Genomic DNA, 25,595 nt, shown 5'->3' with positions numbered 1-25,595 from the left:
GTGGATGGGCTCAGCACCTAGGGCTTATGGTCCGCTTAGGAACGTTTGTGTCAAATCAATTTCCTGGAGCTCTGGGTGATCAGGTACATGCTATGGGCTTTCAGAGATTGGCTATCCAAGAAAGTTGTCCTGATCCAGACCGACAACCAGATAGCAATGTGGTGTGTCAACAAGAAGGAAGGCACGGGATCGTACCTCCTATGTCAGGAATCAGTTCAGATCTGGTCATGGGCTCTGTCCCTTGGGATGGTGCTCAGGACCATGCACCTGGCCGGGATGGAGAACAAGGTAGCAGACAGGCTGAATCGAGCCTTCAGACCCCACGAGTGGTCTCTGGATCATAAGTTAGTGAATTGGATATTCCGTCTCTGGGGGAGTATAGACATAGATCTGTTCGCATCCCCCTACAACAGGAATGTGCCTCAGTTCTGCTCCCTGCACAGGATATTGCAAACCAGCCTCAGATGTGCTCACCCACCACTGGGACACGGGGCGTCTTTACGTATGTCCTCCAATTCCCTTAGTGGTGAAGAAGACTCTCTTGAAGCTTCAAAAGGACAGAGGGACTTAGATTCTCATAGCCCCTCATTGGCTGAGACAGTTCTGGTTTCTGCTCCTTTGGAAGCTGTGCATCCAGAGACCAATCAGTCTGGGGACTTCCCCAGATCTCAACACGCAGGATCAGGGCAAGCTACGCATTAGAATTAGGGTATCACAACAGTGAGGTTCCATTAATAAGAAAAGTAATCCAGGTGCCTGTAATTAAAAACTCAGCTGAGCTAAAAGATTCCAATTTATCCCTATCAATTAGAAAGCAGAATGAAAATACAAACAAAAAACACACTTTGAAATGTTTGTATGCTAATGTCAGAAGTCTAAGAAGTAAGATGGGAGAATTAAAATATATAGCAGTGAATGATGACAGACTTAATTGGCATCTCAGAGACATGGTGGAAGGAGGATAACCAATGGGACAGTCCTATACTGGGGTACAAATTATATCACAATGACAGAGAGGAGCATTTGGGAAGCGGGGTGGTGCTTTATGTCCAGGATGGCATAGAGTCCAACGGGATAAAGATCCTGCATGAGACTAAATGTACAATCAAATCTTTATGGGTAGAAATCCCTTGCGTGATGGGGAAAAGTATAGTGATAGGAATATACTACCGTCCACTGGCCAAGATGGTGAGACGGACAGTGAAATGCTAAGAGAAATTAGGGAAGCTAACCAAATTGGTAGTGCAGTAATAATAGGAGGTTTCAATTACCCCAATATTGACTGGATAAATGTAACATCAGGACATGCTAGAGAGATAATATTCCTGGATAAATGACAGTTTTATGGAGCAATTGGTTCTGGAACCAACGAGAGAAGAAGCAATTTTAGATCTAATTCTTAGTGGAGCACAGGATTTTGTGAGAGAGGTAATGGTGGTGGGGCCACTTGGCATTAGTGATCATAATATGATCAAATTTGAATTAATGCCGAGGTACATCAGGACTGGGACAATGGAGACATCAGGACAGATGAGACATCAGCAGAGACCAGGACGGATGACAAGAACGAGGGACGGCTGGCGCCATCTTGTGCTCCTACCATGTGACAGGGGTCGACCAATGGCACCGGTAGCCCCTGAGACATAGTATGGGCAAAGGCTATCGGCGCCATTTTGATTACTGGCAGCCGACGGTCGACTGCAGGAGGTCGCTCCCAGACCCCCGCTGGACTTTTGGCAAATCTTGTGGGGGTCAGGAGGATCCCCCAAGACTTGCCAAAAGTCCCTGGTGGTCCAGCGGGGGTCCGGAAGCGACCTCCTGCACTCGGTGCCATTGGCCTACCGGTGCCATTGGTCAGCCCCTGTCACATGGTAGGAGCACAAGATGGTACCGATGGCCATGTGACAGGGGCTGACCAATGGCACCGGTAGGCCCTGTGACATAGTAGGTCAAAGGTTATCGGCACCATTTTGATCAAGGCAGGCCAGACAGCCCGATGGCACGGAGGGAGAAATCCCTCGCGGGACCCCGCTGGACGACCAGGGATGTTAGTAAGTCTTGGGGAGGGATCGGGATGGTGGGGGGGGGGGGTGGGTTGTATTTAATGTATTAAAGTGAATTTTAATGCTTGGGGTGGGTTTTTTTGAGCTTCGTTTCCCGCGTCGTTTTTTTGGGCCGTTTTCGTTTTTCCCCATTTAGTTTTTGTTTGTTTTTCCAAAAAACTAACCGAGGAAAAACAAACTTTACCCCGAAGCATACGACTCAAAAAATGACCCAGTAGAAAAAAACGAAGCTCATCTCTAATTCTGTTACCAACAGCACTGGCATTGTTGTGCCTGTTGGCACACCTGTCTGTTGGTCCCCATTTGTGTTGGGGAGTAGCCTGTAGCTAGGGATTCAGCCATGTAGGAGGACTACCATTCTGCTTGTCCTGGGAGAAAGCAGAGTTGCTTACCTATAACAGGTGTTCTTCAAGGACAGCAGGATGTTAGTCCTCACGAAACCTGCCCGCCACCCCGCTGAGCAGGGTTTCCCCTATTTTTATTCCTCATTGTAATTCTATGTTATAAGACTGAAGTGAGACCCCGCATGGACACGTGGTATAGGGCATGATGAGCATGCTCAGTGTGATTAATCAAAGTTTCTAGAATGTTTGACATAAGTTTTCTACATCAGACTCCATCTGATGATGTCACCCATGTGTGAGGTCTAACATCCTGCTGTCCTTAGAGAACACCTGTTAAAGGTAAGCAACTCTGCTTTATAGAAAAGTTAAATTATTCTGTGGTCAAATTACAGTGCATTTTTCTGCAAATGGATGATATGGAAATGGTACCTTGTCAGTCGGATCATGATAGAGGATGCTCACATTTTCAGTATGAGGAAACCACAGGAAGCGGAAGTATTCAGAACTCTTCAAGTGGGTGTCAAGGTTGTCAAGAACCTGTAAAAACAACAAAAGTTGTACAGTACTGACATGCACAAGACAAATGCCAGACAAATAAATCCCCAGCAAAAATCCATCTTTCATTAAAAGACAAGATGCTCCACATAAATACTGTTTTTATTGGGCAAAATTAAAAATGCCCCCTTTTTACTTTCATCTCTCTGTCTGTCTCTCTGTTCTTCTCCCCAACAGGTGTTTACTCATTCGGCTGAGACGAAATAATCAAATTTCAGATATTAAAGGCATTCACCACAGAAAAATATTTTAGAAGGCTAAAACCCCTGTTAACACAAGCGAAATTTAGAACTGTTCTTCAAGCACTTATATTCGCGAGCACAGACTATTGTAACACACTCTTCCTTGGATTACTATATACAACACTAAGACCCCTACAAATCTTACAGAACTCTGCAGCCAGAATTCTAACGGGAAAAAGCAGAAGAGATCACATCACTCAAACACTCGCTGAATTACACTGGCTGCCAATTGAACAAAGAGTCCAATTTAAAACACTATGCACAATCCACAAACTGATCTATGAGGAAAATACTGACTGGCTAAACACTGCACTACGACTACATGTCCCCCAGAGAAATCTAAGATCAGCCAACAAAGCTCTACTAACCATTCCCTCTGTAAAGACAGCAAAACTGACGCAAGTTAGAGAGAGAGCACTATCCCTAGCCGGTCCAATATTATGGAACACACTACCACTCGAAATAAGACTAATGAAAGATCTAAAACTCTTTAAAAAAAGCTTAAAAACATGGCTCTTCAAAAAAGCTTTTCACAATGAGAGTGGAGTAAGGAATACTAGAGGACAAGAAAGAGAACTCCGACACACTGTTAAAAGTCAACAAATAGCAGTTATCCCTCCTTTATTATTTTTTCTCATACCTAAAGATTAATTTAAGAGTACAGTATTCTCATATGGATATCCTATTATTCATATAAATGGAACTTCCAATCCACAATCCAAATAGCGTATATTATTTGAATCATGTAACCAAAACTTTATTGGCACCTACTAGCTAATTTATAATCCTAACCAGACTTATTTATGTGCCTATCTGTAAACCGTTGTGATGGTATACTACTAAACGACGGTATAGAAAAGTTTTTAAATAAATAAAATAAACACATTTTTCCAGCTTTACTAAATTGTTGCTAAAGGTATGTAAAGTACTGTGCAGACTGAGTCTCTCTCTCTCTCCTGTGCATCAGTCTTACACCCTTGACCTGTTCCTTATTCTGGATGTTTGCCCTTCCTGACATTTTATTTATTTATTTATTTAACAGATTTTCTATACCGACATTAAAATACACATCATGTCGGTTTACATTGTAACAGCAGGTAGAAAATACATAGAATGGGGATGTGGGGGTGGATAAACCAGCAAAAACAAGAGTAGAGAGGGCTCTAACGGGGAGCCCGTGGCAATAGTTAAAAATAGTTAACAAATAGGGGCGGGGTAAGAGGAGTTATTTACAAAGAGCTAGGGTGCGGGGAGGTATAAAATGGGTGACAATTTACAGGGGGGAAGGAAGGGGGCAACTGTTTATGAGGGGGGCAAGGAGAGGAAAGTTTGCTATTCTGGGAAAGTCTGGGTGAAAATCAGGGGAATTGCATTTTACGGAGAGGGGTGGGGAGGAATAGAAGGGTGGCTATTTACAGGGGGGAGGGTAATTATTTAAGGGGGGGGCAGGGGGGGGGAGATTGCTAATCCGGGAAGGCTTGGTGGAAAAGCCAGGTTTTTAGCATTTTGCGGAATTTATTTGGGCATGATTCCAAGAGCAATGTGAATTTTAAAATTCACATTGCTCTTGCATGGCCCGTGTATGTGGCTGTTTTCGCACAAGCAACGCTTTTAAAATCTACTCTTTATTTGTAAAGGTAAAACAAAATTATTTAAGAAATATCTGGAAAAACATTATTGAAGAAATGCATTGCAGCTTCTCTTGCTTTCAGCTAAAGGTTGGAATGAAATAAAGCTGCAAGAAATCAGTCCCCACAGCCTGGATTATTGTTGCTCTCCTTCATTGACGAACTGGGCAGGAAAATGAGAGAAAATATCTATTTTCTATTCTTTTTGATGCTTGCTTCTTAAAGTATGTATTAGATTTTTTTTTTCAAAAGACTCAGGGTTACTTGGAAAAACTTAACTAATTTAAAGATCTAAAGCTTTTGCCACTAACATGGACAACAGTTTTAAAAAGCTGACTGATGATTCCTCTTTTTCTCTTTCAAATTTTTCCTTTTTCTTGCTTTTCTGACCAAGAGTTGACATATTCAGAGTGCAATCAGTGTCTGGTATTCGATAATGGGAACACGACCAATCGAATTGTTTCAATTTAACATTGTATTTGTATTATACAGTAAGGGGATTATTTACTAAATTCCACTAAAACTGCATGTTAGTGCCCAGGTTCAGCAAGGGTTAGTTCCTGGGGTGTTCACTAAACTGTGATACAGTTTTCTCTGTTTCTTCAATTACTCCGTAATAAACATTTTGAAAATTAAGAAGCTGGTCCACCTGCATAACTGAAGTCCATATTCAGTTTAACTACTTGTCGTGCAATACAATTAACCTAGTGTGGGGAACTAGATAGTTGATATTCTAAATTGTTGTACCTTGCCTATGGTGCTATGTGAATAAGGCAGGAGAGAAATGCGCTGAATGAATGAATGATGAATAAATAAACAAATAATGCCCTCCTCTAATTTCATTAAATCCTCTTGGACCATAACATCAACTCTTCCCTTCCTTTCTTTCTGCTCCAGTGATCTTGAGAATGCTTTGTATGTCTCTGGGGGAATCATTTAACCTTTTTGTCTCTTTGCCCCAAGCTTGCCTCAAGATCTATTCCTCTGATTATAAAGTCTCCTATCAGAAAGACTTTCCATCTCTTTTTTGGGATCCTTTGCCACTCTTCCTGTGTTTTTCTTTAGAGTGGATCTCGGCCTTCATGTCTTTCTCTACTAAAGATGTCTCTGCAGAGCTTTCCTTTACTGCTAATGCATGAAGGAGTTGTGCGGTGAGAATATTTAGGGGATGTGTCTCTGGCTGACAGCGGGTACCCACCTGATCCCATTATAATCCATCTGATCCGTTGTGGGAACAGAGATGGTCTTGGTGTACTCTGGATAGGAAAGAAGACCCCTTCATTTCTGGTCTTGAACTGTGTAATCACCATCCTCAGTCCAGATAATTGGATACAGGCAGCACTGCGAGCTCCAAACGCTGCTGTCCCATTAGCATTGCACTGCACTACTATGTATTTTTATTTCTCTTCCAATTAAACCAATTCAAGCTTTTTCAACTAATTTCCCTTTTTAACATCTAGGAAATAATATCTAGTAGGCACCGGATATAAGTATAGGTTCAATTTAGCATCAGTGAGCAAATTTACTTAATGTCTCTTCCTCTCCCTTTGCTGAGAACAGTCTATATAATTAAAATAGGAAATAGGATAGGTTTGTGGAAGGTTGATCCCATTTCATTTCATTTCAATTTTTGATTTAAATGTCACGTCCTCCAAAATAGATCCTGGGTTGCTTACATAAATAAATAAATACAAAAAGAAAACATCAAATGCAATAATATCAATATAAGATCAATTTATTGAATTATTTTATCTTATATTCCAGAATTCCAATATTCATTGCAAATTACAGTTCACATACATAATATCCATAATATTTAAAACATAATTCCACAAAGCTAAAGAAAACTATTTATTAAATACATATAACATTACATAAAACAATACAAGTCTTCATAAAATTACTCAATTAAATAAAAAGGGCCTGATTTTCAAAAGCATTTACACGCTTAAAAATGGGTTTTCCATATGTAAATGCACTTTACTGTGCCGGTGGGCTTTTGAAAATTGCTACAATATAAACTTGTATGCCATTGAATTGTCCATAGGATTTACCCATGTAAGTGCACTTTACATGGGTAAAAGGCTTTTCAAAATTGTTACAACAGTAGTTACATTTAAACATGTAAATCCTTTTCAAAATTACCTTATATCTGTGCATATTCACTATTACCAGACTGTTTTTCTGAAGAATATGATTTATGAAGCATTTCCCCATAGACACAGAAAGATAGAACAGCCTTAAAGGTGAATTTTAAAAGCTTGACGCATGCCGAAATTAGGGGATGTGCGAATATGTTGGGTCGGCGCATGCTGAGCGAATTTTAAATGTCACGTGGATACGTGTGTACATGCCACTGCACACACAAAAGAAAGGTTTCCATAAAGGGGCAAGGCATGGGCATGATGTGGATTGGGAATGGATGTTCCGAGATTTTAACTTGAAATTAGCACTTAAATACTTATGCGCGCTGGCGTGCGCCAGGTACCCTGCCGCGTAACTTTATTTCTTGTATGGATAATGTGAAAGTAATAACACCAAAAAATCTAGACAGATCAGCGGGGTATTAAGGGTTGGGTCTAACAGAGGGGAAGGAAGACCATTAAACTAGGGAGTTTTGAAAGTCCTGTCCCTTAACTGGATGAACTGAAAATGAACTGATAAAACAGGCAGTGGCGCTAGTGCATATGCCTTTTAAAATCCCCCTACTTATGCGGTAGAAGTGGCATTTGCCCGCACAGGTGCGTGCCCACTTAACATTGAGCTCACATGTACTTGCAGTGAGGCTATTTTATAACATGTGCATATACGTGCATATGTTATAAAATAGCTGTGTCCCTGGGTGCGAGCCGGCAAATGTGTGCACGTGAGCGCTCATGTGCTGCTTTGAAAGTTACCATTCCTGTGAATTGAACCCTTAATGGTATATATATGGTAGTTTATGAAGTGATCCTTTGATATCCTTTGATACCCCATCAAAGAATCCTATACTAAAACTCTTGAATTCTGGGAATCTTGTCTTCAAAAAATTGACGGACTCCTCTCCAACCTAAATCTAATACTAAACTCTTCAAAAAGCGAACTCCTCCTAATTTCCACCGAAAACAGTAACACAGACACAAATCCACCACCCAATTTACAAACCCCACAAGTAAGAAACCTAGGAGCTATCTTCGATAATAAACTAAACCTTAAATCATTCATAAATCAAACTACTAAGGACTGCTTCTATAAACTTCAAGTCTTAAAAAGAATAAGACCACTGTTTCACTTTCAAGACTACAGATCAATTCTCCAATCAATAATATTCGCTAAACTAGATTACTGCAACTCTTTACTATTAGGTCTTCCCTCTTCTCACACTAAACCCCTTCAGATGGTTCAAAACACGGCTGCAAGAATATTAACAAACACTCGGAGAAGAGACCACATATCACCAATTCTCAAAGACTTACATTGGCTGCCAATTCACTACAGAATTATATATAAGTCCATAACCATTATTTACAAAACCATACATCAACACTCTCAGCTCAACCTTCAAATTCCTCTCAAAAAATTTACTTCCAATAGACCAATCAGAGAGTCCTACAAAGAATCCTTACAAGTACCACATTCCAAAACCATGCGACACATAACAACCAGAGACAGGGCTTTTTCCACCGCAGGACCAACAATGTGGAACTCCATCCCACCAGTTTTGCGACAGGAACCCTGCCTCCCCACATTCAGGAAAAGACTCAAAACGTGGCTTTTTATGAAAGCATTTCCTGACCTAAACTGAACTTTAATCAGTCTTTGACTAGTCACTCTGACTTTACCTTAATATAACAATTAACTCCACAGCATTAGGGCAATTCGTTATCACCTCAAATGCATAGATAGGCATATATGTATCATATGTATCTAGTTTAAAACCCCTGCTTCTTTTCTCTGTTCCAAGTTATATTACTCCCTTGTTTTATTGTAACTGCAACTCTTAACTTTCGCTTGTATATTGTTTACTATTACTACTACCTTTATAATTTATGTTATTTATTGTTATTTATTGTTATTTATTGTTATTTATGACCTCTTGTTACCTCTTCACTTGTTAATTGTAAACCGACATGATGCGATACCCATCGCGAATGCCGGTATAGAAAAACTTAAAATAAATAAATAAATAAATAAATAAATAAATACCAATACAACTTATGTACTTTTGCATGTTTTTATGATGAAATAAATTATGGGCCGGATTTTAAAAAGGTTATGAGCGTAACTCCGGAGGATTTTTGCGTGTAACCTGTCTTACGGGCGCCGGACCTATTTTAAAAAGGCCAGGCGACGCGCGTAAAGCCCCGGGACGTGTGTAAGTCCTGGGGGCTTTACAAAAGGGCAGCCCTGGGGCGTGGGCATGGGTGGGGCAGTCCGGGGGTGGGGTGGGGGCAGGGTCAGGCTCTCGGCACAGCGGCCAAATTTGCTGCTGTGCCGAGGATCGCGCACCGGCATTTGGCCGGTGCATGCAACTTACTTCACCCCCTTGCTCGTGCCGACCCCTGATTTTATAACTTGTGCACGTAAGTTATAAAATCGGGAGTACATGTACGCGCGCCGAGTAACGCGTGCACATGTAAGCCCACGCGCACCTTTTTAAAATCTACCCCTATAGTTTTCTATTATAGAACTATGTTCAGGTTTTTGTCACTAGGAGATTTCATAAAGCCTGTACAAATAAATGTTACATGTTGTATATTTATTGTCTTGTCAACCCAGTTGATTACCCATTTAAAATCTATCATTCCTCTTTTGTTTATAATCGGTTATAAAACTTCACATCATATAGGATATAATAGCTTTTGAGTGTATTTTATATATAATATTGATTTCTAAAGCAGGTATATCAATTTCTAATCTTCCTGAGACTCTTCTTGAAATGACTATAGCTTTGATAGTTATAAAGTAGCATGTTTTCTCCAAGTATTTTTGTTTTATAGAGATTGTAAGATAAAAGCTTATTTAGAAGAAAAAAAGAAAGTAGCCTGGATTGGTATCCTGAAATTTTATCCTCAGGTGTATTACAGAGATACTATTGATGGGGATGTGTGATCTGACTCACATAAGAAATGCCTTACTGGCATTTTTCACACCAAGCCCTTCATCCTATCTCTGGCAGTGGCCAATCCAGGTTACAAGTAGTGGTAGGATACCAAAAAATAGCTACAATTCTTCTTGCTCACAACCAGAGATAAGCAGTGGCTTTCCAAGGTCTACAATGACAAGTGGTTTTATAGACTTTTCCTTCAGGAACTTGTCTAAATCCCTTTTAAACCCAGCTATGTTAACAGCAATCATCACATCCTCTGGCAACAAATTCCAGGTTTATTCTATTTTATTTATTGAAAAAATGTGTAGCTCTCACATAATCCACTGCTCAAGGTGGTGTATAATAAAAAAAACCAGGAAGTAGATACACAAAGACACTAACAATAGCATCCATTTATCACTGTGGTCACTCTTTGCTGTATTATAATTCTGGTATATCTTTTTGAAATGGGGCAACTGGAACTGCACACAATACTCAAGGTGCAGTCGTACCATGGATTGATACAGAGGCATTATGATATCTTCTCTTTTATTTTCCATTCCTTTGCTAATAATTCCTAACACTGTATTTGATTTTTTTTTCTGCTGTTGCACACTGAGTTGATGATTTCAAGGTATTGTTCGCAGTGATTTCACAATCCTTTTCCAGGGTGGAGATGCCTAATATGGAACCCAGCAGCGTGTACCTGTAGTAAGAAGTTTTCTTTCCTATGTGCATCACTTTGCAATTTTCCACATTAAATTTAATTTGCCATTTAGATACCCAATCCCCTGTTTTACAAGGTCCTCTTGTGATTCCTCACCACTGGCTTGTGATTTAACTACTTTGAATAATTTTGTGTCAACTGCAAACTTGATCACATCCCTCAACACTCCTTTTTCAAAAACCCTTATAAATATATTAAAAGCATTGGTCCCTGAAGACCTCCACTATTTACCTTTCTCTTTTGAAAGAAATGATGATTCAGTCCTACTCTCCATTTCCTATCTTTTATCCTTATTGCCTCCCATCTTATGACTCTCTAATTTCCTAATAAGCCTCTCATGAGGGACTTCGCCAAGCACCTTTTGATAATCCAGATATACTATAACATCTGAATCTATACAACAACTGAATCACCTTTTCCTACTTGTGTATTAACCACTTCAAAAAAAAATCTAACAGATTTGTAAGCCATCCCTTTGCTAAATCCATGTTGGCTCTGCTTCTTTAATCTATATCTCTCCAGATGGCCAGTAATTTTATTCTTTAGAATCGCTTCTACCATTTTGCCTGATATGGATATCAAAATCTCATCTGTAGTTTCCTGGATCACCACAGAACCCTTTTAAAAAATGGGTGTTATGTTGGCCACCCTTCAAGCCTCAGGTAGCATAACTAATTTGAATTAGAAGTTAGAGATTAATTTACTTCTAATAATTTTGCAATTTAATTTCTGAATTCTTTTAGAACTCTGGGGTTTATATTTTCTGGTCCTAGGGAATTTGTTACTCTTTAGTTTGTTAATTTTCTCTTCAACCTCTTGAGGCTTGCAATTGCAGCATGAGAGAATATGCTCATTTTTCCATTGTATGCATGTACCAAAACCATAAAGTCTTTGAGAGGGTGATATTCCTCATTATTTTCATGGGTTTTACCCAAGAAATGGGATTATTAAAATTATTATTATTATGCACATTAGTTTAGAATATGTACTTTCCTTGTTTGGAGGCATTCCTATGGATGGGATTAGGCCAGGTAAGGCAACCAGAACTACAGGATGCTGGGCTTGATGGACCCTTGGTCTGACCCAGTATGGCATTTTCTTATGTTCTTATGTTCTTACAGTTTTGCATTTTAAAAACTAGATGCATTGTTTTGCCTGGATAAGGTACCTGCAAAACTGCAGGTATTGTTTCCAAGGCCAACAGCTGAAGTCAAACTATCTGCATAGCTTTGTTTTGATTAATAATGAAAACTCCATGGGTAAAAAGTAGCTGCAGGATTTGCACCATTGCGGGCCGTTTGATTATTGCCATCAAAAGCTTAAGATTCATGGTGATGTTGATGGCATTGTGAGTAAAGTTCAAGCAACATTTCAACATGGATCTGTAGAAATTCCCAGATTTGAAATGCACATCTGCATCTGTAGCTACCTAATATTATAAAGTGATATAGTCAGTCAGGGCAATTTTTAAACAGTCCTTGGCACTTGCAGACCTATGAGTTCTCTGTACCTGTGGGCCTGCAAGCGCATTTTTCAAAGGGAAATTCTCTACAGAGTTTCCCTTTGAAAATACAGAGCTGGCTGATGTTGAGGGAACTTTAGCAGGCACAGGGTTGGGACCGTGACCAGTGCCAGGACCAGTTTTTTTCTGTGCCCAGCGCAGATGTTGAGAATTATGACCTCTTCCTCCCTTTGATTTACAGTGGCTGCTCCGGCATAGTGCTTACTCCTTGGGCACCAATGGTACAGTTGTTCCTCTGGTGATAGCAGAAAAACACTCTCTTCGCCCCTCTTACACACCATTTCCCTTTTTCTCTTCCCCCACCCCTTGCTAGCATCCTGTTTTTCTTCCCCTCCACTCCTTTCCCGTGAATCCGTCTTCTCTGAATCCACTCTGTGCCCTGCATCTCCCTCTCTCTCTCTTCCCTCACACATTACCCAATCCACTCCATGCCCTGCTTGCCCTTTCTCTCCCCCCCCCCCCCCACACATTTTGTCCTGCATCTCCTCCACTTGCCCAGGGATCTCCCTCCTTCTCTCCGCTCGCTACATGTCCTGCATCCCCCATCCACCCCAAGCCTCACTCACACTTTTCTCTCCCCTCACTCCTTTCCCTATTCCCCCCTTTCACTCCTTGTCAGTAGCATCGCTCCTCTCTCTCTCCCACCCAGCCCTTGCCCTGCAAACCCCCTTCTATACCACTTATCCTTTGCCTAGCAGCTTTCTCCTCTCCCGCCTCACCACTTACCCAGCAGCAACCCCTTCCCTCTGCCCAGAAGCAGCCTCTCCTCCTCCTCCATCTTATGTCCAGTAGCCCCTTTCTCCCAACCATCTCCTTAGGAAAAGAAAGCCATCTCTCTCCCTCAACTCCTTGCCTAGCAGCAGGAGTCCCATCACTGTGACTCCTCTGCTCCAAAGCAGAAACCCACTCTCTCTCTCTCTTTTTCTCTCCTACTTCTTCTGCTCCTCAGGCTCCAATGCTGTAGATCTTTCTACAGTAGCAGCAGCAGCCAACAGCTGCAGAAACGTAAGAGATCAATATTCAAAACTGCCATTTAGACAGATAACATAATCATTGGCTGGTTAGGGTTAAAGTGATCCGGCTAAGTTTAGCCAGATACATTGTCCTCTACACAGCCTACTGAATATTGATCTCATAAAATAAATTCATCACAGGCCACTCCAGTTTCACCACTACCTCCCCCACACCCCCCCCCCCCACACCCTCCTTGGTTTCTCTTCCCTGCAGACAGGAAAGGAAGGGGGATCAAGATTAGGGAAGAGAGGGATCTTCCTTGCTTTGCACTAGGCTTTGTCTGCTCCAGGCTCCCCCCATCGTGTTCCTTGCATGCTGTCTAGGAGGGGAGGGGATAGAGCAGGAAGCGGAGGGCTGATCTCTGCTGCCTGAGATATGGGACACTGGCCAGTAGAGTTATTGGGGCAGAGTCTTGTGTCTTTGTGCCCGTATGTAAAAGCAGACCTGCTGATCCTTGGGCTTTGCACCTGGGACAGCCACCCCCTCTAGTCCCATTCTTGACTGATGATTTTCAAACAGAATGTCTGTACATTGTCTGCGTGATCTAACCTCCTTCACATGTGACTCTGCCCTTTTTTGGCACAGGTAAAAGTTTGTGCACTGTAAAATAATACGGGTACTTGCACCTGTGGAGGGTATGGGCAATTTACCCAGATAGGTGCTTAGTTACCCAGGTGAAATACTTAAAAAAAAATTGTCCTTCCCATTTATTATGGTGCAATTACAAATTCTTTAACTTTATAATCCTTTAAAGGCAAAAGCACTTTCAAAATAAGTTTCCTGTTGTCTTCTGGTGCCTACATTTCCAGTTGCACATTCCTAACATTCTGTTTCCTTTTTTGATGGCCACAGCACACTGGGCCGACGATTTCAATGTATTATCCACTCTGACGCCTAGATCTCTGACCTAGGTGTAGTTCCTAAAATAGAACCTAACATTGTGTAACTACAGCAAGGGTTATTTGTCCCTATATGCATCACTTTGCACTTGTCCACGTTAAACTTCAACTGCCATTTGGAAGCCCAATCTTCAAGTCTCACAAGGTCCTCCTGCAATTCATCACAAGCTGTTTGAGATTTAATTACTCTGCATAATTTTGTGTCATCTGCAAATTTGATCACCTCACTCATTGTACCCCCTTTCCAGATAATTTATAAATATAATTAAAAAGCACCAGTCCAAGTACAGATCTGCTGCCTCCCTCCCAAGCAGGAAGATCGGTGGGCCCTACGACAGCAGGAGAGGCTCCCTGCCGGCCCTGCTGCTCCTGGCTGGAACGTTTCTTCTTCTCTTAAGATGGCAGGGCTTGGGATCCCTGCCGGCCTGCTGCCCCTGGCTGGAATGTTTCTTCTTCCTGGGTGACGACAAGAGGTTGATTGGTCGCACAGTCGCTGGCACCCCTCTCCTTGTCGTCACCTGGGGCAGACCACCCTCCTTGCCCCCTTCCCTTAACACGCCTCTGCCACACCACACTTATTAGTGAAACCATTTAGATGTCTGTGTGGGATGTCAGGCTCCTTCAGAAAGCCCAATTCACTGGGAAATCATTATTCCACCCAGCGGCTAGATCAAGTTCCAGGATGGAATGTAATCGAAGCTTATTCCCAGAAAATGAGACTTATCACAGTTCATTCTCTTGTACTGATTTTGACAATTGCCAAATATGCTTAAACTATTTAGTTTTGCTTTTTTAAACAGAATGACTGGCATCTCCCATGCCACGCTGCCTTGCTGCTATGCCCCTTATGCTACCCCTTCAGGGTCTTTGTGCCACTCGGCCTTGCTGCCATGCCCAGACTTTACACCTTGGGGCTCTCTCTGCCATGTGCCTTCCTGCCATACCTCAGACCTTTCACCTTGAGGTGTCCTTGCCAGTCTGGAAGGCTGCTGTGAACCTCTCGTGTTCTTTTGGGGTCTTGACGCCACTCTTTCTGATGCTTGGACTCTTCATAAGTGCCTTGAGTTTTTTCCTGCCACCTTTTTTGCTTCGTTACCCCCTTCATGGTTCCTGAGCATCCTGATGTCACATTTGGTGCCACTTTGCCTCTTGTGATGCCATCAAGGGTTCATTTCACTTTTACTGGTGCCCTCTTTTGGAGCCTTGGGTGGTTCTTCTCCCTCCTGCTGCATCCTTGCTGCTTTCATGCTGCCTTGGAGAACTTCCGCCAATGCTAGTACCCCTTTGCCCCTTTGTGGAAAATATGGGTACATTTTCAAAAGCTGGCTCGTGCAAAACTGGGAGAGATGTGCATGGCCAAGCCACACGTGCACTGCGGGGATTTTTAAAGGCCTGCGGCCACGCACATATCGCCCAGTACATGCCGAGGAGCCGGCAAAAAGAAATGGAACGGGGCGGGGTCTGGGCGTGGCAGGGATGGGGGCCAGCTAGAACAGTGCTATTAGGCACTTTTCCAGTGAGGCTCTACTGCTCCAGAGAGTAGGTAAGTATAGAAAAAAATTGTTAGAGGGGTTTTAGAGGTCGGGGAGGAGAAGGGTAAAGGCAGGCAGGATAGGTAGGGGGCTGTAGGAAGTTCCCTGCCAGTGTGCTCATTTAATGGATATGATATCCAGCTAACTTCAATACTCAGACTTAGCTGGACAAGTTATCTGGCTAACTCTGGCTAACTCCACTCATTTAATGGAGCAAACTGGGAGGGAACTGGGAAAACGCTCAGTCCATTGCTGCGTGCTTTTTATAAAATGCCCCCCCCCCTCCATACGCACGCAAGCTAGCACTCGCACACACATGCGCACACCAATATAAAATCGGGCAAGCATGTGCATGGGGGGAGGGGATTTTATAACATCGGCACGGACATGTGCGCACACCAGGAACTGCACGCACATGGACTCCTGCGCACGGGTATGAAAATTCAACTTTTATGCTATTCATGCCACCTTTGGTGGCACTTTGTCATAGTCTAGATACCTTGGAGTTCATTCCCCTCTTATGATTTTTTCACACAAGTTTCATTAGAATTGATATGAAACCCACAATTCTGGAGCCCATAATAGGCTTCAATACTTCCCCCATTGATTTTAATGGAAAACAAATGAACTAATTAAACAAGAAAACAAATATTTTTTGTGTTTTGAAACTTACATGTTTACATGGAACAGGAAACATTTACAAATAACAAATTGTAATATAATGGAAATAATCTCGGGTAACATTTACAAATAACATATTGTAACAAAATGGAAATAAATAGTATCGGGTAATATTTGCAAAAAACTTATTGTAGCATAAAATAAAAAAGTATGAGGATTGTAAATGTAGAAGTAGGAGTTTATAATTACTAGCTAGGAGAGAGAAATTTAAACAAATGCTACCAATGTGAAGCAGTAAATTACTGTGTGGTGTGATGATTCTAAAATCTCCTTAAGCATGCCCCTTTTTCTTAATGTGGGTGTTATCAATGCGTTATTAACACATTTTGATTAATCTAGGGGTATCTTTGTTAACCGAACAGTGACTGAATATATACCACAAAATGTTTTCTAGACACCCTATTTGCCAAAGGCTTTTTTTGGATAGTAGGCTAGGAACCAACTCTGGTTTGTATATTCAGCATTAAGAGATTATTGTCTGTGAGATGAGATAAATGGGAGAAAAGTAGGAAAAAAACAAACAACTTAGAATCATCAAGCCTTTTTAAAAAAAAAGTTTATGTAGACTTTCTGCTTTGTAAACTTTCACTAAACTGAAATCACAACTTTATACACCTAGTTTAATTCATATTTTGGTTCTTTGGACTCTCAGATAAGCATTTTTTAATGTTTTTTAATTTGTCATGTTTTATATTTCAGGGTTTTGTCTTTGTATTTATTTATGTTTTACCTGTTATGCTTATTCTATGTCTGGGTGATTGTTTTTCATTGATGGTTCGTGGTTGTATTGTTATTTTTATTTTGTATTGTACACTATCAGCAGCATATAAATGTTAAATTACATTTATGATTTGTGATTATGCAAATTCCAAATAAGATGATTATCTTATATGATAATGAGCAAGTAGCCAATCAAAACATAAAGAGAGCTAGAATGCTATTTTTTGTGGGGAACTTGCTATTTTCTCATTCCACAGCATGCACTTTGAAAATCCTATCAACAACAAAAACTTAGGATTCTTAAACTAAGAAATGCATCACATAACACATTGACATTTTGCCTTAATGTTTAATCACCCAGTTCCATTAGATTGGGGATAATGCCATTCCATTAGATTGGGGATAATGCCAAAGAGGAATATATTTTGAGCTCTTAACAATATTAGCGCAGCATACAAAATTTCCAAGGCTGCAAGTCAGTGTATTTATCACTGACGGACCTTGTTTTGATCATCCAATTTTTCCATGGTATGCCATTATTTCTGAAGGCTTTAGAAAATAAGAAAACATTATTAAAATCTCATACATTTTAAATTGATTTTCCACCTGTCGGAATGCTTCATTTCCTTCTTAGTTTTCAAATAGCAGAGTAACATTGACAGAACTGTGGGGTTCAGTCAGAAGCTAGTGATTTACATTTAGATTATTCTTTTTATTGAGAATTTGCATAGCATGAGTCCTGATCTCCATGCAAGCCCCTAGCTACTGATTAGTTGGTCAAAGATTTTCATAGTAGTATGCCTAATCAGACTACTCTCGCATTATCCCTATGGTGGGGGTAGGACTGACTGCTTTATCATGGAGCATCTCATTGTGCATTGGTACTGTAATCATAGGGTTATCTGGTTTGGGGCAGGGGATATTAGTATCATGAATTACAGTATATCACATGATGAATGTGAAATGTAATGAATGCTTTATCTGAAAGAAGAAAGTTGCTAGAACTTCAAAGATGATGAAAGTTTTCCCTCCTCTCTAAAACAAATTCAGATTTTCTTTATTTCCTATTTCCAGCCCCTTCCTCTTCTCCACGCCCATCTAACCTGCAGCATTTTTACTAGAAATAGGCAGAAGAAAAAAAAATGTGTTTGGGTTTGTTCATTCGTTTCATTGGGACCCAACTTCATTTCATTAGTTTCAAAACACAAATTTGGGCAATGTTCTCTAGGGATGTGAATCGTGTCCTCGATCGTCTTAACGATTGATTTCGGCTGGGAGGGGGAGGGAATCGTATTGTTGCCGTTTGGGGGGGTAAAATATCGTGAAAAATCGTTAAAAATCGTTAAAAATCGAAAAATCAAAAAATCGAAAAACCGGCACATTAAAACCCCCTAAAACCCACCCCCGACCCTTTAAATTAAATCCCCCACCATCCCGAACCCCCCCCCAAATAACTTAAATAACCTGCGGGTCCAGCGGCGGTCCGGAACGGCAGCGGTCCGGAACGGGCTCCTGCTCCTGAATCTTGTCGTCTTCAGCCGGCGCCATTTTCCAAAATGGCGCCGAAAAATGGCGGCGGCCATAGACGAAAAAGATTGGACGGCAGGAGGTCCTTCCGGACCCCCGCTGGACTTTTGGCAAGTCTCGTGGGGGTCAGGAGGCCCCCCACAAGCTGGCCAAAAGTTCCTGGAGGTCCAGCGGGGGTCAGGGAGCGATTTCCCGCCGCGAATCGTTTTCGTACGGAAAATGGCGCCGGCAGGAGATCGACTGCAGGAGGTCGTTCAGCGAGGCGCCGGAACCCTCGCTGAACGACCTCCTGCAGTCGATCTCCTGCCGGCGCCATTTTCCGTACGAAAACGATTCGCGGCGGGAAATCGCTCCCTGACCCCCGCTGGACCTCCAGGAACTTTTGGCCAGCTTGTGGGGGGCCTCCTGACCCCCACGAGACTTGCCAAAAGTCCAGCGGGGGTCCGGAAGGACCTCCTGCCGTCCAATCTTTTTCGTCTATGGCCGCCGCCATTTTTCGGCGCCATTTTGGAAAATGGCGCCGGCTGAAGACGACAAGATTCAGGAGCAGGAGCCCGTTCCGGACCGCTGCCGTTCCGGACCGCCGCTGGACCCGCAGGTTATTTAAGTTATTGGGGGGGGGGGTTCGGGAGGGTGGGGGATTTAATTTAAAGGGTCGGGGTGGGTTTTAGGGGTTTTAGTGTGCCGGCTCACGATTCTAACGATTTATAACGATAAATCGTTAGAATCTGTATTGTATTGTGTTCCATAACGGTTTAAGACGATATTAAAATTATCGGACGATAATTTTAATCGTCCTAAAACGATTCACATCCCTAATGTTCTCTCCACCTAGCTTGTTGTTGCCCAGGTAGAGTGTCCATCAAGCTAGGTGGAGAGAACATTGCCCAAATCTCATCTTGGAGTGAGTTTCCTCACTCCGAAGGCCAGCAAATCTTCACAAGAGACCACTGTTCTGTTCGTACATCTCACGTTGAATGTCAAAGTGGCCCCTAACCCCCTACAGTAATACTTAACCCGGCCTCTAGCACACAACATAATGCAAATGAAAGAGGTGTAGTTATTGGCCGTGTTAGAAGCCATGCTAACACTGTGGCTGTTTCGTGGCACACTATAAATCCTCCCTACTTTACATTTGCTCTGCCCACTGAATACAAAATTAAAAATTTGCAAATCACGTTAACGGCTGTTAGCGCGATTTGTGGAATTATCACCCACGGTAACTCCTTGGAAAATGACCCCCATAGTCAATAATGCAACTGCACTATTGAATATAGCCAGCTATTTTAAAGTTAACTTTATCTGGTTACCTGTAGGATAGCTCTTTGGCATGACCAGAGTTAGCCAGATAACTTGTCCAGCTAAGTATGAATATCGAAGTTAGCTGAATAACATATCCAGCTATTATAACTCCTCCCCGAAATGCTCCTGGAACACCCCTATGTTATCAGGCTAAAATTTAGCCAGATAATGAGATATCCAGTTAAATTTTAAGTGGATAAGGGCCCAACTATTCATTTAGCTGGATAATTAATGAGTTATCTTGCTAAATGCCTCTGAATAGGGACCTCTTTATGTTTTAAAATAGTTAAAGTTTCTGCTGTCTTGCTACTATTTTACAGATCATTGACTCTATTACATGAAAAATTAATTTGAGAAAAATAGAAACTACAAGGGCATTGTAATAAATCATTAAACAGGAAAGTATTCTGTATTTTAATTTTAGGAAATTAAAAATAAACTGTCAAGTGGACACAAAAGAAAAGCATGTGCTCTCATATAATAATAAAAATAAATGTTTTAAATGTTCAAAATATAAAACTACAAGTGAAATGTGGTATATTGGCATTGGGTATTATAATGTTCATGTGTTCAACTATGCAAAACATAATAAGGTCAATATTCAGTAAGCCAGCAAGCAGGAAAGTTAATCGAATAAAGAAGTGCGCATTCCTTTAGCTGAATATTTAGCTGGATTAATGCACATATCTCTACCAACGAATGTTTCCGCATGAAGATGGTAACTTTAAAACGTGACAATACAAAATAAAAAAACCAGGGTAAGTCAGTGCATTTGAACTTTCAAAACCATCATTCTATTCCGAAAAAGTACGCTGCTCAATCTAGGGACTTCTGTATTTTTTTGTCTCTCTTTCTCGCTAGAATAAGCCGCACATCTCAGCAATTCTCCAACTAGGAACAAGCTGCACATCTCAGCAATCTGCAGCATACAAGTTTACTGTACCCGAGGAAGGAAGATTTCCGAAACTCTGCAGCGTCAGGTGTCCCGATAGTGTGCGATTCAAAGCTTGCCTGAAAGGGAACTAGAAACCGGACCTCAAATAGATAGCGACTGTTTTTGCGGACCTGTGAGGAACCCTTTCTACAGTCAAGTCCATCGCGGCAACCGGCAGCACTTCGCGGCAGCTTGTTTTTGAGAAAGCTGTCTTTACAGCACTCAACAACCTACAGTTAAGCTAAGTATCACTTTTAAATAAGTTATTCAAGTGATTAGCTTAACGAGAAACAGAGAGACATGGCCCTAAGCAACCGATGATTACATCTTCTGCACAAAGAAGCAGAAGCTCTTATAGATTACCAGACATACATTCTGGAACCCTGTGCACTATGATGGTTGCTAGGCTATTATCACAGTAAATCTTGCCTTTACAAGTCCCATTAAATATCTGTGAGAAATCTTTATATGTGTGTATTATTTGAACTTTAAAACGTGTGCACAGATGCTCGTACATGCACTTAAGCAAATCTACACTGGAATTTTAAATCATGTACACATTTACGTGGATATGATTTAAAATACGCCTACTACACATGTGTGTGCTCCTAATTTTAAGCAGTTACTCAAGCAAGGGTAGTTTGCATAGCTTCCTTAGGACTTTGTCAGCTTTAACGCGCACAGGGAAGTGGCATTTAAAACATGGTCACGTGAAAGACATGCCGAGTTTTACCCATTAGTTGCATCAATTAGCCCAGGATATCTTGAGGTCGTCCAGGCCCCTCTGGTTCTTCAGCCTGTAATCATCCCAATCTGTCCCAGGTCCCTCACCCAGTTGGATTTAGGCCTAAACAGAGATGTATGAAGACTGGGGCCTCATCAGGAGCAGAAGTAAACATATGCGGCTAACAGCCTGCCATGCGCTGCGGCCGCTGGTTTTAAAATATAGATTTATGCGTGTAACTGTTGGCCCTGTCCTGGAATGTCCATGCCCCCTTTTCTACTCTTTTCTTTGTTGCTCAAGCATATTTATTTATTTTATTTTTGATTTATATCCCACTTTTCGCACTAAAAACTGAAAATGAAGGTCCCCAAATATAATATTGTATAAATAAGATAGAAAAGCATGGTTTTAATATGACGTTGAAAATGAGTCTTAAATACACTCAGCGCAAAGTCGAATCGGATATTTTATGTAAAAAATATTTTCAGATAGCATGGTGAGACTTTTATCTGAAAACTCAACATTTTAAAACTGAGTAAAAGTACTGCTATGCTTTTTGCATGCATTTTTGCTTGCCCAGTTTTTCAAAGGAATTTTTAGGTTTGCTTTTTCAACATTGTTCAAATAGACTTGGATATTTAATTTTTCCACCCCTGTGACTGGCCACTAAGTGCCGCTGTAGTACAGAATGTATGAAGGAACCAATCACATCATTTATTGCAGAAGATACCAATTATGATGAAATTAATCTACTTCTTATTCATTGCATATACATAAAAACTGTCCATTAATTGGAACATGAGTTTAATTGAATTTTGCTTATGAAAAATAGCAAATTTTGCCAGACAGAATTATAGTCAAGATTGATTAACCTTTTTACAGTTATTAGCCTGCAAGATTATGTACTGAATATTTCTTTTGAGAGGGGAACTGAAAAAAATTCAACAATTTCATTGGAAATGACTACATCTGCCTAGTACTCAGTTAAAACTATTGCCAAAGGGCATTTTACTCCTAACAATCCCTTTACCAAAATGAGGGTCTGGGGATGCATCCATTGCTGTAGTGACCTTCCAGGTCACAGCTGCTCAGTCTAGCAGTGAAAAGTTTCCAGCAGTCTCAGTAACTGCAGTGACAACAGATGTTTGTGGAGCTCATCCCTTATTCTTCCTGATCATGAATTTAGATGGTCTGTTGGTCATGCTGCTGCTGCTCATGATGGTCTTCTGGACAAGACTGATGATGTTGTGAGCAGAGACATGCAGCGGCCCCCTGCCCCTTTCTGGCTCAAATAGGCACAGTATAAGCCTCCCAACCCATTTTCAAGGAGAAATAACACAGGGGCTCATTCATTAAAGCTTTTGCACTGACTTTCCTCCAGTACAAACATTAAGCCAGATTTGGGCTTGATCCAAGATGGTGTCTAGCACTGCGCGTTGAGGCGTCCCTTTCTTTTCTGCTCTTATCTGGTATGCAAATATGTCTCATTCCAGCCGTAAATGGAGGTCCAGTGAGAGGAAAGTCTCGGAGGCCACCCCAGAGGACCCCCCGATTGGCCCGATGGATGCCCACGTGCAGCGTGGAATCATTCAGCTGGGATGACAGTCGCTGGAGGTGGGACGTGAAGAAGAGGTACTCGACCCCCTCCGTAACATCTTTATCGCCGGCCGAAAGAATGGCTCCTGTGAATCCCGCAGCTGCAAAAGTCATCACACAGCGACGGCACTCGACGTGTGCTGATGACGCGGAGTCTGAGACCCGTTGTGTCTGTAACTGCTGCGTTTGAGCCTGACCTTCTCAGTGTCTCAGGGGAGATCCCCGCTAGAGGACTTTCACAGCGCTATGAAGAAGACTCTTCCTTGGGTGAAGCTGTCTCAGAGGAAATCTTTCAAAATCCTTTGCTATGGTAAGACTATCTGTTTTCTCATTAGAATCAATCTGGCAAGTGATTGTTATTTTGAATGCAAATATCAAGCTTCAGCTAAATCCTATGGTTAAGAAAGTTAGGCCTGGATTTTCTAAAATCGCAGGCCTTAGTGAATTGCGCGGTACCGGGGGGCAGGGGCGCGAAGCGGGGGATGGTCCGGCTTTCGCAAACCAATAGCGCCACTGTGAAATGTGGTGCTATTGGGCGCATTACTGGCGGCGATAAGGGGCCTTACCTTTTTGCCGTCAGCAATGTCTTTGCCGCATCCGTCCCGGTGCCGCCCCGGTGCTGCCCCTTCCAGTGCTGACTCTGCCCCAACTCCTCCTCGATCTAGCTATCGCACGCGAAAAGGGACTTTTCGCGTGTGAATGCTATAGAAAATGGCCCCCTTAATGACTTATGGGCCGATACAATACAGCGACTGTTAACCTGCCATTGGACGCGCATTTTCCCTTACCCCTTATTCAGTAAGGGGTGGAAAACTTGCGTCCAACCCGCCGAACCTAATAGCACCCTCAACATGCAGATGCATGTCGATGGTCCTATTAGGTATTCGTGCGTGATTCAGTAAGTAAAATGTGCAGCCAAGCCGCACATTTTACTTTCAGAAATTAGTGTCTACCCAAAGGTAGGCACTAATTTCTTCGGGCACCGGGAAAGTGCACAGAAAAGCAGTAAAAACTGCTTTTCTGTGCACCTTCCGACTTAATATCATGGCGATATTAAGTCGGAGGTCCCAAAGGGTAAAAAAAGTAAAAAAAAAAAAAAAATTGAAGTCGGTCAGCGGCTGTCGGGTCAAAAAACAGATGCTCAATTTTGCCGGCGTCTGGTGTCCGAGCCCGTGGCTATCAGTGGGCTCGAGAACCGATGCCGGCAAAATTGAGCGTCGGCTGTCAAACCCGCTGACAGCCACCGCTCTGGGGCAAAAGGAGGTGCTAGGGACGCACTAGTGTCCTAGTGCCTACTTTTGCCCGTTTCTACTGCCGGACCTAATTTAAATACTGAATCGCGCGCACAGGTGAGTGGCCTGTGCGTGCGCCGGGAGAGCAGGCGTTCGCCCGCTCTCCTGTGGACTTTACTGAATTGGCCCATTAGAGATTCAAATGAAATCTCTACAAGAGGAAAGTGTTAAAAATGTTCGGATTTGTGAGACTGTGAAACTAGAATTTGGGAATTTAAATGAGCAACAACAAGCTTTAATGAGAGAAAACCAGTTTCTTACAAATAGGCTTGAAAACACGGAGATTCAAATTTGCGGAAGGAATTTACGGTTAATAAACTTTCCTAAAGCTCCCCTTATATCAGCCTAGGAAATGTGGAACAGATAAGCCTTGGAGACATTAAAGCTCTCTGAACAAACATTACCACCGATTGCAAAGATTTATTATTTACCACATTTTAAGAGAAAATCTTTAGAGGGTCAGAATATCCAGACCCTTTCACCTTCAGACACTTGTAATTTAAATATCTCTGAAATTTTAGAATCATCTGATACTGAGTCAGCTCAACCGGCAACTTTAATCATATCTTTCCTTCTTGCATCAGACAGAGATTGGATTCTTAGGATGTTTTTCAGACATCGTTCAGAACCTTTTCTTTGTTTGAAGGTTCAAGTGTTCCCAGACTTGGTGAAACAAAACCAGAAAAAGAGGAAACAGTTCCTTTTAAAGAGACCAAGAGTATTGCAGATGGGTATTTTTTTTTCTTTTAAAATACCCATGGAAATGTTTTATACATTTTCTTTCATCCATCTCAACTTTCTAAATTTCTCTCTGATAGGATTTCCTCTGTAAGGGGCAGATTTTAAAAGGAGCATGTGAGATTTCATGTGCGCATGGTTCCCGGCACGCGCTCATGGATGCGCCGATTTTATAACATGCATGCACCGATTTTGTAACATGTATGCGCCGGTGCGCGCATGTTATAAAATCTGTTGGCCGCATGCACATACACGCCAGATTTTAAAATCCATGCGTGCATGTGCAGGCGGTGCGCGCAGGGGGGTGAATCTTAGTAAATTACTTGCTGTGATGCAATCGGGCCTTCCCCAGTTCCCTACTGCTGTAACTACCCTTCCTATCTTTTCCCCTCTCCTCCTTGACCCCTAACCCCTACCTAGCTAGTTCTTGTTTTGATTTCTTTTGAAATTGTGCTTGGTCCCTTAGATTTTGAGGACTCGGATTTTG

The 25,595-nt window shown here is 41.9% G+C and overlaps 1 protein-coding gene across 1 annotated transcript in view; it reads right to left on the bottom strand.

The window, feature by feature from the left end:
- LOC115088194 (L-gulonolactone oxidase-like) overlaps window positions 1-25,595 on the bottom strand; it is a 350,872-nt gene that overhangs the window by 95,874 nt on the left and 229,403 nt on the right. Inside the window, exon 7 of the mRNA XM_029596219.1 lies at window positions 2,837-2,944. Within this exon, the coding sequence (XP_029452079.1) occupies window positions 2,837-2,944 (108 nt within the window). The remainder of the gene's footprint in view (window positions 1-2,836; window positions 2,945-25,595) is intronic.

The sequence above is a fragment of the Rhinatrema bivittatum genome, chromosome 3 (genome assembly GCF_901001135.1).
Source record: "Rhinatrema bivittatum chromosome 3, aRhiBiv1.1, whole genome shotgun sequence".
NCBI lineage: Eukaryota > Metazoa > Chordata > Amphibia > Gymnophiona > Rhinatrematidae > Rhinatrema > Rhinatrema bivittatum.
The sequence above is the reverse complement of the archived record's forward strand: the minus strand, read 5'-3'. Positions and strand labels throughout refer to the sequence as shown.